The 12,241-nt window shown below is 44.7% G+C and overlaps 1 protein-coding gene across 1 annotated transcript; it reads left to right on the top strand.

The window, feature by feature from the left end:
- Positions 1-1,602: 1,602 nt before the first annotated feature.
- On the top strand, positions 1,603-11,963 carry LOC306982738 (receptor-type tyrosine-protein phosphatase beta-like; the record flags this gene model as incomplete). The annotated part of the gene is made up of 7 exons (XM_079583200.1): positions 1,603-1,691; positions 3,731-3,821; positions 4,134-4,210; positions 5,212-5,346; positions 9,050-9,172; positions 10,590-10,753; positions 11,828-11,963. Coding segments are annotated over exons 1-7 (795 nt in total), but the record flags the coding sequence as incomplete, so codon positions are not given.
- Between the last annotated feature and the right edge of the window lie 278 nt (positions 11,964-12,241).

The raw sequence follows: 12,241 nt of genomic DNA, 5'->3' as shown, positions 1-12,241 counted from the left end.
GGGCCGGGTCTCCGACAGGGGCCGGGTCTCCCACAGGGGCCGGGTCTCTGACAGAGGCCGGGTCTCCGACAGGGGCCGGGTCTCCGACAGATGCCGGGTCTCCGATAGAGGCCGGGTCTATGACAGGGGCCGGGTCTCCGACAGGGGCCGGGTCTCCGACAGATGCCGGGTCTCCGATAGAGGCCGGGTCTATGACAGGGGCCGGGTCTCCGACAGGGGCCGGGTCTCCGACAGATGCCGGGTCTCCGACAGGGGCCGGGTCTCCGACAGGGGCCGGGTCTCCGACAGGGGCCGGGTCTCCGACAGAGGCCGGGTCTCCGACAGATGCCGGGTCTCTGACAGGGGCCGGGTCTCCGACAGGGGCCGGGTTCGTGGCTGGCGGAGGCAAATTAAAGCCGGTCTCTAAAACAGGCCGGGGCTTTTATTAGAAACTATAGCAGTAGAAATATTCCCCATGTTAGGAATGTGTCTCATACTGGTGTAAATGAAAACTCACGTGCAGGAAGTAACAAACTGAACCCGGGCCGAGGGGGGACGCTGCGGAGGAGCTGATCCCAGCGTAACTTTGACACAGATTTAGCCACTTTTCAAACCTCCTGTGACCATATTTGGAAACAGGACAAACAACAAATGTTTATGACCCTCCAGGGTTTTAATAAAGTCTCCATCGCGTCTTCAAAGCACGTCCAGCTGCTCCGTGTGCAGGTCAGTCTCACGCCTCAAAATAACTCCTCCCATCAGCGCGAGCGTCTCGTCTTCTCTCGGGTCAGTCTCATGATCGATCACAAACACAAACGCTCCGTCTAAACTCGCCTTTTACACAAGATAACAAATAATCTGGTCCGCGGTAAAAACGAAACAGAAACCTGCAGTGACACTGATGTCAAAGCTCCGCTAACAGCAACGAAACACTTCCTGTTGTCCCGACAAAATAAAAGGCGTCAATGTTCCAGCCGCTGGGAGAGGGTTTGAAATGTTCATTAATAAATGAACTTAATATTTTAGGTGCAAATGGACACAAATCTCATTTTTCTTCATTTTCCTGGTCGTCCGTTTTGCTCAAATAGAAATAAAGGCCTGTCTCTAATTGTGGCCTGGTTCCAATAAAGGCCTGGTCCTAGATGCCCTTGAGTAAATAAAGGCCCCGGCCTGTATTAGAGCATTTACAGTATATGTGTTTTGAAACTGACACAGACTCAGGAAGGATTGTTTATCTGATGTAAATGTAAAAGTCATTTACATGAACAAGGGGTCGGCACTTTGAGCTTCATTAACTGTATGATTGTAACATTTTGAGAAACTAAACTACGACTACGAGGATTAAAACATTTAAAACTGATCTTAAAACTTGAGCTACATTTTTTATTTCTGATTTTTACTCTACTTTCAATGACTGATGTCTTTATGATAATCAGAATATCGACTTATCGCTCAATAAATGCATGAAAATTAAAACATTCTGGACTCAATATAAACCCTCAGTGCATTTATTTACATTTTTACATATTTTCTCTGTACGATTTGACCTTGTCTGTTACTGAAGACATGTTTTTGGTCCTCACGTGAATGAGCTCCTCCCTGACTGAGCTGTTGTTCTGTTTCTCCTCAGCCCCATCAAGATCATGAACTTCGAGTCTCACTTTGTGAAGCTTCAGGCCGACTCTCATTACCTGCTCTCAGAGGAGTACGAGGTGACTCTGACTCCGACATCCTCTCACTAAAGGGAGTTGTTCCTAAATCCTCACCGAGGTTTTGGATCGAGCAAATCATCTTTGTTTTGTGAGACTCCTGCACACAGGGGCCCTGGGTACAAACTATCTTGGTGGACCCCCCCAACCAAATGAAATTCATTTCATATTCTATGTTCTGTGACCACATAACAGTGGTTTAGTGGTTTGACAGCGCAGTTCATTTATTTTCTATTATAACTTTATTATATATACATTAACTAAGTGACAAAATGGGTCGGCCAAAAAGTGCTTCATTTACAAACATATATATCCTATACAATGGGAACTTAGTTCATGGTTTGTTTGTTTGTTTGTTTGTTTGTTTGACTTGTATCTGATTTGGATTCAGTTACAGAAATGGAATAACCTTTAATCCTGTAGTGACATAGATATTTAGATTAAGGTGGAATATTCTACTTTCATTGGGCCAATTGAAATGGCTAGTTTTAGGTAAAGCATAATTATTAGCATCACATGAAACAGAACGGCTGCACCAGGACATGGGATATTTTTGCTGAGAAAACTAAAATAGGCATTAAAATGCTATTTTACCAAAAAGTGATGATACTATGATGTATCTGTGGCCACAGGCCTGAACACAAAACTCAAGGGCTTCAGTCTGATTTAGTCTCTCATATTTGAAGCCTTTAAGTGTGTTGTCAGTAAATTGTTGTTGTATAAAGTTACGTTGGAATAGACTAAATGGCTCGAGCTGCACCTTTCACTAGAACCATGTGGACTCGTCTCCAAAGCTGCGCATTTATAATGTGTGAATCCAAGTGTGCGCAAACCTGGCTAACACCAGACTGCTGTGAGCGCTGAATCATTTGAACTGCACAGCAGACTGGGGACCAGGGCCCAAATTTTCGCATGGATCTGGGAACCAATCACAGAACGAGGAGGGACCAAGACGATGACGAGCTTTTCCATATACGGAAGCTTGTAGTTTATTTACGGATTTAAAAAGTTTATTTACGGATCCAACATGACAGCAGCAGATGCAACGCTGTTTTTCGATCAAGCTTTAGACCGAGTTCTAAATAGTTTAGCTCGAAGGTTTACAGCGGGTTCGTCAGACGTGATCTCATACGATGATACGATTGGCTGTGGCCTCGTGCAGACGCAGGAGAGACGATCGTAAACCACACCTCTCCTACGAGGAAATGAACTGGTGACCGCAGACTAAATATCACTTGTGATTTTAGTCTGGTGTTAGCCAGGCTAAGTGCGCGCGGCTAATTAGCATCATTAATTTGGCGCAAACGGCGTGCGCGACCTGTGGCTTTGTCGCTGTATTAACCTGATGACTTAATTATAGTAAACATGAGGAAAGAGAAACTTTAGAGGCTAAAACGAGGAGAGAAGGAGCTCTGACTCTGACTCTGACTCAGCGCAGGCAGAGGCAGGACTCACCTCATCTCATGTTTAAGTGTCATTTATGACAGAAAGTTTCCTCTCAGCTCTGCTAGAACAGGCTAGTGTTAAATAAAAGCACATTAGAGCGAGGCCAGACTAAGATCTGTCTTTCCTCATAGCTCTGAGTCATTACATTACAGAGTCCAGCTCATCAAGTCACTGCTGAGCTGAAGCTGGTGTTGAACACCGGTGTGTGGGCTGAACCATGTGGCTCATGTTTAAAGGGGTGTCAGGGCCCCGAGATAATAACAATCATTATTGTTTGTGCAAAATTCTGTGTAGCAACTGTTGTATTTCAGCCGGTTGTTCAGTTCTTCAATTATGAGGACACTATAGAAAGTACAACACAGAACGCTTTCTGCAGCATTTTTGAGGCCCCTACCCTGCTCTGGGCCCTGGGTACTCAGTACCCTTTACCCCCCCAGTCCGACGGCCCTGCCTGCACATCTGGACCAGGTCTTTGTTCCACTGTTTGTTAATGAGACACAGCTCCTGATGCTCCTTCTCCTCATCATCATTAGACTTGGTTTATGATGTAAAGTGTGTTATAGTATGAATGTCACTGTATTTATCTGTTTGTGCAGGACCTGAAGGAGGTTGGACGGAACCAGCCCCTGGACACGGCTCTGCTGCCGGAGAACCGCGGGAAGAACCGCTACAACAACATCCTGCCCTGTCAGTAACAAACACCTGCTCTATTATACAGTTTACATTGTGTATTTGGATGAACAATCTCCCTCTGTCCCTTTGTCTTTTCTGTCAGCGTAGGATTTACTCTCAGGGACAATTATTGAGTAAAAAACACAACATGTACGACACCTGCAGTGGCGCTTATGGCCTCTAGGGGCATGAGTTACTTAGTTCTGCTTTAAGAAAGTCTCTTGATAAACTATCGATACTGAAACCATCGGTGTCAGAAGCAGAAAAGAGCCGGATCAATAAAAATGGCGATGATTCTTCCTGCCTGAGACTCTCCTGTTGTTCCAGACGACTCGACGCGTGTGAAACTGTCCTTCACCGACGACGACCCGAGCTCCGACTACATCAACGCCAGCTACGTCCCTGTGAGTCCCGCCTCCTCTGACTCCTCCTCTTCCTCTGTATCCTCCTCCTCAGTCTCCTCCTCACACTCCTCCTCTGTCTCTATCACAAAAATTTGACAAAAAAATTACAAAAAATGGACAAAAAAATGACAAAAATGTGACAAAAAAATGATAAAAATGTGATAAAAATTTGACAAAAAAAATTACTAAAAAATGACCAAAAAATGACAAAAAATTACAAAAAATTGACAAAAAAATGACAAAAATGTGATAAAAATTTGACAAACAAAATTACTAAAAAATGACCAAAAAATGACAAAAATGTGACAAAAAAATGACAAAAATGTGACAAAAAATTACAAAAATGTTACAAAAATGTGATACAAATTTGACAAAAAAATTGACAAAAAAAGGACAAAAATGTGATAAAAATTTGACCAAAACATGACACGCCTCCGTCTCCTCCTCCTCCTGTAACGCCTCCCCCTCCGTCTCCTCCGCCTGTAACCCGCCTCCCCCTCCTCCCCCGCCTCCTCCTCCCCCTCCGTCTCCTCCGCCTGTAACCCGCCTCCCCCTCCTCCTCCGCCTCCTCCTCCCCCTCCTCCTCCTCCGCCTGTAACCCGCCTCCCCCTCCTCCTCCTCCTCCTCCCCCTCCTCCTCCTCCTCCTCCTCCCCCTCCTCCTCCTCCGCCTGTAACCCGCCTCCCCCTCCTCCTCCGCCTCCTCCCCCTCCTCCTCCTCCCCCTCCTCCTCCTCCGCCTGTAACCCGCCTCCCCCTCCTCCTCCTCCTCCTCCCCCTCCTCCTCCTCCTCCTCCTCCGCCTGTAACCCGCCTCCCCCTCCTCCTCCGCCTCCTCCCCCTCCTCCTCCTCCCCCTCCTCCTCCTCCGCCTGTAACCCGCCTCCCCCTCCTCCTCCTCCTCCTCCCCCTCCTCCTCCTCCTCCTCCTCCGCCTGTAACGCGCCTCCCCCTCCTCCTCCTCCTCCTCCTCCGCCTGTAACCCGCCTCCCCCTCCTCCCCCCCAGGGCTGCACCTCCCGGCGGGAGTACATCGCCACGCAGGGCCCCCTCCCCGGCACTAAGGACGACTTCTGGAGGCTGGTGTGGGAGCAGAACGTGCACAACGTGGTGATGGTGACGCAGTGTGTGGAGAAGGGCCGGGTCAGTGCCGCCATTTTGTGTAGCGTTTGATTGACCCCGCCCCCAAAACTGTCCCGTCCAATCAAAACCCATAGCTGCTGTTGACATCAGACATCAGCTGGAGACTCGAGTCGTCTTCAGTCCGTCTCCTGGAGGGAAGGCGAGGCTCCTGAGGTCTCCTTGGTCTGGGACTGAAAACCAGCCCTGGACTCTGGTCAGTCTGGCCCAAATTAGCGTAAATGCGACACTTCCACAAATACAAATGTTAACCTCTGACCCCCCGCCTTAACTGAGAGCATTTTCTCCAGTTCGACTTTGCCCAAATCTAAAAGCTTCTTGACTGGAGAGCAACACTGTAACGCCTCATTTTTTTGTCACTTTTTTGTTGCTTTTCCAGCGCATTTTTCGTTTTTTGGTGGTTTTCTTTTAACCCCTTAACTCCCACCTGAACCGAGCACATTTTCTCCAGTTTGGCTTTACCCCAATCCAAAAGCTTTTGGAAAAAAGCTGTGAAATTAGCAACAAAACAGTGATGAAAAATTTATGAAAAAGTGGCAAAAATGTGACAAAAATGACCAAAAAATGATCAAAAAATGACAAAAAATCTACAAAAAAATCGACAAAAAAGTGACAAAAAATTGATAAAATTTTGACCAAAAAATGACAAAAATTAAATGAAAAAATGACACAAAAAAAGACAAAAATGTGCTAAAAAAACTGACGAAAAAATGAAAAAAAAAATGATAAAAATGTGATAAAAAATGACAGAAAAATGACCAAAAAAATGACAAAAAATTGATAACAAAAATTGATGAAAAAATGAAAAAAATGTGATGAACAAGTTACAAAAATGAGTTGAATACCCACCAAAAAATGATGGGAAAAAAAAATCTGATGACGTGAGGAAAAAGATCCTCTCGGTTCAGGCGGGAGTTAAGAGGTTAAGCTTTTAGATTTGGGTAAAGCTCGGTTACGCCCGGGGGTAAGGGTGAGGTCCAGTGGCCCTACTGTGCTATCCAGAATGGACATATGGCCAGTCCGCTTGAGACCATGCGGACCTCTCGGAAATCATGAGGAAACGCTCCAGTTTCCACCAAGACCACCTGGAGACTCTTCTCATCTCCAGGAGACGCATCTGAGACGCATCTGAGACGCATCTGAGGCACCTCCGTGACCTGCGGCGACTCGAGTCTCCAACTAGTCTCCAGGCGTAGTGACCTGTAGTGTGACCTGTAGTTTGTTTGACCTCAGGTGAAGTGTGACCTGTAGTTTGTGTGACCTGTAGTGTGACCTGTAGTTTGTGTGTTTCAGGTGAAGTGTGACCTGTAGTTTGTGTGACCTGTAGTTTGACCTGTAGTGTGTGTGTTTCAGGTGAAGTGTGACCTGTAGTGTGACCTGTAGTTTGTGTGTTTCAGGTGAAGTGTGACCTGTAGTTTGACCTGTAGTGTGTGTGTTTCAGGTGAAGTGTGACCTGTAGTGTGACCTGTAGTGTGTGTGTTTCAGGTGAAGTGTGACCTGTAGTGTGACCTGTAGTGTGTGTGTTTCAGGTGAAGTGTGACCTGTAGTTTGACCTGTAGTGTGTGTGTTTCAGGTGAAGTGTGACCTGTAGTGTGACCTGTAGTGTGTGTGTTTCAGGTGAAGTGTGACCTGTAGTTTGACCTGTAGTGTGTGTGTTTCAGGTGAAGTGTGACCTGTAGTGTGACCTGTAGTGTGTGTGTTTCAGGTGAAGTGTGACCTGTAGTGTGACCTGTAGTTTGTGTGTTTCAGGTGAAGTGTGACCTGTAGTTTGACCTGTAGTGTGTGTGTTTCAGGTGAAGTGTGACCTGTAGTGTGACCTGTAGTGTGTGTGTTTCAGGTGAAGTGTGACCTGTAGTGTGACCTGTAGTGTGTGTGTTTCAAGTGAAGTGTGACCTGTAGTGTGACCTGTAGTGTGTGTGTTTCAGGTGAAGTGTGACCTGTAGTTTGACCTGTAGTGTGTGTGTTTCAGGTGAAGTGTGACCTGTAGTGTGACCTGTAGTGTGTGTGTTTCAGGTGAAGTGTGACCTGTAGTTTGACCTGTAGTGTGCGTGTTTCAGGTGAAGTGTGACCTGTAGTGTGACCTGTAGTGTGTGTGTTTCAGGTGAAGTGTGACCTGTAGTGTGACCTGTAGTGTGTGTGTTTCAGGTGAAGTGTGACCTGTAGTTTGTGTGACCTGTAGTTTGTGTGACCTGTAGTTTGTTTGACCTCAGGTGAAGTGTGACCTGTAGTTTGTGTGACCTGTAGTTTGTGTGACCTGTAGTTTGTGTGACCTGTAGTTTGTGTGACCTGTAGTTTGACCTGTAGTTTGTTTGACCTCAGGTGAAGTGTGACCTGTAGTTTGACCTGTAGTGTGTGTGTTTCAGGTGAAGTGTGACCTGTAGTGTGACCTGTAGTGTGTGTGTTTCAGGTGAAGTGTGACCTGTAGTTTGTGTGACCTGTAGTTTGTGTGACCTGTAGTTTGTTTGACCTGTAGTTTGTTTGACCTCAGGTGAAGTGTGACCTGTAGTTTGTGTGACCTGTAGTGTGACCTGTAGTGTGACCTGTAGTTTGTGTGTTTCAGGTGAAGTGTGACCTGTAGTTTGTGTGTTTCAGGTGAAGTGTGACCTGTAGTTTGTGTGACCTGTAGTTTGACCTGTAGTGTGTGTGTTTCAGGTGAAGTGTGACCTGTAGTTTGACCTGTAGTGTGTGTGTTTCAGGTGAAGTGTGACCTGTAGTTTGACCTGTAGTGTGTGTGTTTCAGGTGAAGTGTGACCTGTAGTTTGTGTGACCTGTAGTTTGACCTGTAGTTTGTGTGTTTCAGGTGAAGTGTGACCTGTAGTGTGACCTGTAGTGTGTGTGTTTCAGGTGAAGTGTGACCTGTAGTTTGACCTGTAGTTTGTGTGTTTCAGGTGAAGTGTGACCTGTAGTTTGACTTGTAGTTTGTGTGTTTCAGGTGAAGTGTGACCTGTAGTGTGACCTGTAGTTTGTGTGTTTCAGGTGAAGTGTGACCTGTAGTTTGACCTGTAGTTTGTGTGTTTCAGGTGAAGTGTGACCTGTAGTGTGACCTGTAGTGTGACCTGTAGTGTGACCTGTAGTTTGTGTGTTTCAGGTGAAGTGTGACCTGTAGTTTGTGTGTTTCAGGTGAAGTGTGACCTGTAGTTTGACCTGTAGTTTGTGTGTTTCAGGTGAAGTGTGACCTGTAGTTTGTGTGTTTCAGGTGAAGTGTGACCTGTAGTTAGTGTGACCTGTAGTTTGTGTGACCTGTAGTTTGTTTGACCTCAGGTGAAGTGTGACCTGTAGTTTGTGTGACCTGTCGTTTGTGTGACCTGTAGTTTGTGTGACCTGTAGTGTGTGTGACCTGTAGTTTGTTTGACCTCAGGTGAAGTGTGACCTGTAGTTTGTGTGACCTGTAGTTTGTGTGACCTGTAGTTTGTTTGACCTCAGGTGAAGTGTGACCTGTAGTTTGTGTGACCTGTAGTTTGTGTGACCTGTAGTTTGTTTGACCTCAGGTGAAGTGTGACCTGTAGTGTGTGTGACCTGTAGTGTGTGTGTTTCAGGTGAAGTGTGACCTGTAGTTAGTGTGACCTGTAGTTTGACCTGTAGTTTGTGTGTTTCAGGTGAAGTGTGACCTGTAGTTTGTTTGACCTGTAGTTTGTTTGACCTCAGGTGAAGTGTGACCTGTAGTTTGTGTGACCTGTAGTTTGACCTGTAGTTTGTTTGACCTCAGGTGAAGTGTGACCTGTACTGGCCTCTGGACCAGGAGCCTCTGTATTACGGGGACCTGATCGTGCAGACGGTTTCCGAGTCGGTTCTTCCTGAATGGACCATCCGAGAGTTCCGGATCTGCAGCGTGAGTTTCACAAACATCTGAGCATCTGAGACCGAGGGAGGTTCCTCTGGAGACCGAGGGAGGTTCCTCTGGAGACCGAGGGAGGTTCCTGTGGAGACCGAGGGAGGTTCCTGCGGAGACCGAGGGAGGTTCCTCCGGAGACCGAGGGAGGTTCCTCCGGAGACCGAGGGAGGTTCCTCCGGAGACCGAGGGAGGTTCCTCCGGAGACCGAGGAACCTGGTCCTGCTTCAGCCTCTTCATAGATTAGACCAGGGTTTCCCAAAATCACTTTAACGTTTAAAATCTGGCTGAATTATGTTCGACACAAACAGGCCTGGCAGGGAAGAAAATGTAGAAAAATAATACAAAATAAATATTACGTTAGTTTGGATATTGTTTTATAGTATTTGGCTACTATACCCACTTTAACCCCTTAACTCCCACCTGAACCGAGCACATGTTCTCCAGTTTGGCTTTACCCCAATCCAAAAGCTTCTGGAAAAAAGGTGTGAAAATAGCAACAAAACTGAGACGAAAACAATGATGGAAATGTGACAAAAAAATGACAAAAAATTGATAAAAATTTGACAAAAAAACGACAAAAAAATGAAAAAAATGTGATAAAAAAATTACAAAAAATTGATAAAAATTTGATGAACAAATTAAAAAAAGAAAATGTGACAAAATGTGACAAAAAATATAACAAAAACTTGATAAAAATGTGACAAACAATTGACAAAAATATGACCAAAAAATTGACAAAAAAATTGACGAAACAATTACCAAAAAAAGACCAAAAATGTGATAAAAATTTGACAAAAAGTTTAATAAATAAATAAATAATACATTTTATTTATTGTCGTCTACTATGATTCTTGTTTTTATCCTGGAAAGCGCTCTGGGCACCTTCTGGTTGTTGTTGGGCGCTATACAAATAAAATTTGATTGATTGATTGATTGAAAAAAAATACAAAAATGTGACAAAAAAATGACCAAAATCTGATAAAAAATTGACAAAATGTAACAAAAATGTGATAAAAAAAATTACGAAAAAATGACAAAAATGTGACAAAAAATGACTAAAAAGTTACAAAAGTGAGTTGAATACCCCCCCCAAAAAATGATGGAAAAAAAATGTGATGACGTGAGGAAAAAGATCCTCTCGGTTCAGGCGGGAGTTAAGACACATTAAAGTGAATCAGACTCGATCAATGGCAGTAATGTAGTGCCCTCTAGTGGTCAGACACCCAAACTGCTGTAGATTAATCTCACTATAATAAACACCACACTAAACTCGCTTTCCCCCCTGTCCCCCTGTCCCCGTGTCCTCGTGTCCCCCTGTCCCCGTGTCCCCGTGTCCCCCGTGTCCCCCCTGTCCCCCCTGTCCCCCCCGTCCCCCCGTCCCCCCCGTCCCCGTGTCCCACTGTCCCCCCCGCAGGAGGACCAGCTGGGCGCCTCTCGGGTGGTCCGTCAGTTCCATTACACGGTGTGGCCTGATCACGGCGTCCCGGACACGACTCAGTCCCTGGTCCAGTTCGTGAGGACCGTCCGGGACTACGTGAACCGCAGCCCGGGCTCCGGACCCACCGTGGTCCACTGCAGGTACCGGGGGGGGGGTTACAGGGGGGTTAGGGTTTACAGGGGGGGTTAGGGTTTACAGGGGGTTAGGGTTTAGTCTGTGACATAAGAGGGACGACGACTCACTTAGAGGGACTTTAGAAAATAACTAGTTCAAATTACAAATTACAAAAAGTGATGAAAAAATGATGAAAATTTGATAAAAAATGGACAAAAAAAGACAAAAAAATTTAGAAAAATATGACAAAAAATGAAAAAATAATATGATAAAAATGGACAAAAAAAAAGAAAAATGTGACAAAAAATGACAATGAAAAAAAATGGACAAAAAAAAAAAAAAAAAAAAAAAAAAAATGTGACAAACAATTACAAAAACAGGACAAAAATGTGATGAAAATTGGACAAAAAATGAACAAAAGGGGGGTTAGGGTTTACAGGGGGTTAGGGTTTACAGAAAAAATAACATGATAAAAATGGACACAAAAAAAAGAAAAATGTGCCAAACAATTACTAAAATTTAACAAAAAAATGACAAAAAATTGATTAAAAATTGAAAAAAAAAAGAAAAAAAATGTGACAAAAAATTACAAAAAAATACAGAAACAGGACAAAAATTTGATAAAAATATGACAAAAAATTGATAAAAAACTGACAAAAATTTGATAAAAAATTGACAAAAATTTGATAAAAAATTGACAAAAATTTGATAAAAATTGACCGAAAAAAGGCAAAAAAATTTACACAAAAATTACAAAAATTTAACAAAAAATTTACAAAAAAATTATTTATTTTTTTACAAAAATGTGACAAAAAATTACAAAACAATTACAAAAACAGGACAAAAATGTGATAAAAATTTGACAAAAAAGGACCAAAAGGCGGGTTAGGGTTTACAGGGGGGGTTCGGGTTTAGTCTGTGACATAAGAGGGACGACGACTCACTCAGAGGGACTTTAGAAAATAACTAGTTCAAATTACAAAAGCGCGGGCGTGGGTGTTGTTTACTATATAAATAAGTTATATATATTATATTCCTATAGCGCGGGCTGGGTCTTGTTTACTATATAAATAAGTTATATATATATTATATTCCTACAGCGCGGGCGTGGGCCGCACCGGGACCTTCATCGTCCTGGACCGGGTCCTGCAGCAGCTCGACTCCAGAGACTGTGTGGACGTTTACGGCTGCGTGTTCGACCTGAGGCTCCACCGCTCACACATGGTGCAGACGGAGGTGAGACAGACTATAACACACCACCAGAGGGCGCTGTAGGCTCACACATGGTGCAGACGGAGGTGAGACAGACTATAACACACCACCAGAGGGCGCTGTAGGCTCACACATGGTGCAGACGGAGGTGAGAGAGACTATAACACACCACCAGAGGGCGCTGTAGGCTCACACATGGTGCAGACGGAGGTGAGACAGACTATAACACACCACCAGAGGGCGCTGTAGGCTCACACATGGTGCAGACGGAGGTGAGAGAGACTATAACACACCACCAGAGG

This window comes from Gobius niger (assembly GCF_951799975.1).
Source record: "Gobius niger genome assembly, contig: SCAFFOLD_243, whole genome shotgun sequence".
NCBI classification, from domain to species: Eukaryota; Metazoa; Chordata; class Actinopteri; order Gobiiformes; family Gobiidae; genus Gobius; species Gobius niger.
Note: the sequence above shows the minus strand (reverse complement) of the source record. Positions and strands in the feature narration are given on the sequence as shown.